This window comes from Lottia gigantea (genome assembly GCF_000327385.1).
Source record: "Lottia gigantea unplaced genomic scaffold LOTGIsca_10094, whole genome shotgun sequence".
In the NCBI taxonomy this organism is placed as follows: Eukaryota; Metazoa; Mollusca; class Gastropoda; family Lottiidae; genus Lottia; species Lottia gigantea.
In genome coordinates, this window is record NW_008706769.1 from 1 (window position 1) to 1,382 (window position 1,382).

Sequence of the window (1,382 nt, forward strand, 5' to 3'; positions counted from 1 at the left end):
TGCTTTACATAATCCAGGGCCAGATCATTGATCATAATGCTGAAGAGGGTAGGGCTAATAACAGAGCCTTGCGGAGTGCCATTCTCCAACGAGTGCTTCTCGCTGAGAGAATTGGCGACGTTCACTTGTATCTTGGCAAGAGAATAAAACATAACAAAATATATACCAACATGAAACAATATAGAGATTAAGAGGGACAATAGATAAAAGGGGCAATAACAAGTGATTAAGAGAGACAATAGATAAAAGGGGTAATAACAAGTGATTAAGAGAGACAATAGATAAAAGGGGTAATAACAAGTGATTAAGAGAGACAATAGATAAAAGGGGTAATAACAAGTGATTAAGAGAGACAATAGATAAAAAGGGTAATAACAAGTGATTAAGAGAGACAATAGATAAAAGGGGTAATAACAAGTGATTAAGAGAGACAATAGATAAAAGGGGTAATAACAAGTGATTAAGAGAGACAATAGATAAAAGGGGTAATAACAAGTGATTAAGAGAGACAATAGATAAAAAGGGTAATAACAAGTGATTAAGAGAGACAATAGATAAAAGGGGTAATAACAAGTGATTAAGAGAGACAATAGATAAAAAGGGTAATAACAAGTGATTAAGAGAGACAATAGATAAAAAGGGTAATAACAAGTGATTAAGAGAGACAATAGATAAAAGGGGTAATAACAAGTGATTAAGAGAGACAATAGATAAAAGGGGTAATAACAAGTGATTAAGAGAGACAATAGATAAAAGGGGTAATAACAAGTGATTAAGAGAGACAATAGATAAAAGGGGTAATAACAAGTGATTAAGAGAGACAATAGATAAAAGGGGTAATAACAAGTGATTAAGAGAGACAATAGATAAAAGGGTATAAACAATGCGAAGTCATGAGGAGGTACCGAGCAAACATAAGCTAATGAAAAAGGCACTGGGAGGAGAATGGGAGAATGAAGGGAAGAAACATGTAGAGAGTGGGGGGAGGGGAGGAGAGATTAGTTTAGCCATATCTTGGAAATGTCCATTGTCGCGGTTGATCTCTGGAAAGCGTCTCTAAATATCTAGAGCTTCTCGAATTCGTCGTTGTTGCTTGTTGGGGAGGTTGGAGGCTATGATAGATTGGTCTTGCCATTGGAATTTGTGGTTAGGAAACTTTATGAGGTGTTCAGATAAGGCCGATTTTCCATCTTCATTTTTGGTGGAGGTTACATGTTCTTTCATTCTGGAAACAAACTCATTTAAAGTAATGCAATGTGTTATAACATTTTCTACAGTGAAAAGATCAGCTTTAGAGTGGCAAAACATAGCTTGCAGACAAGATAACATACACTCAGAAATGTCTTTAGTGGTTTAAAAATGATAATTCTTATATTCTTATT

At 35.0% G+C, this 1,382-nt stretch overlaps 1 protein-coding gene across 1 annotated transcript; it reads right to left on the reverse strand.

Annotated features, from left to right (window-relative positions):
* Nucleotides 1–54: 54 nt before the first annotated feature.
* Nucleotides 55–834, reverse strand: LOTGIDRAFT_148603 (hypothetical protein; the record flags this gene model as incomplete). Its single annotated transcript, XM_009046405.1, has 1 exon — nt 55–834. A coding segment is annotated over one exon (780 nt), but the record flags the coding sequence as incomplete, so codon positions are not given.
* Between the last annotated feature and the right edge of the window lie 548 nt (nt 835–1,382).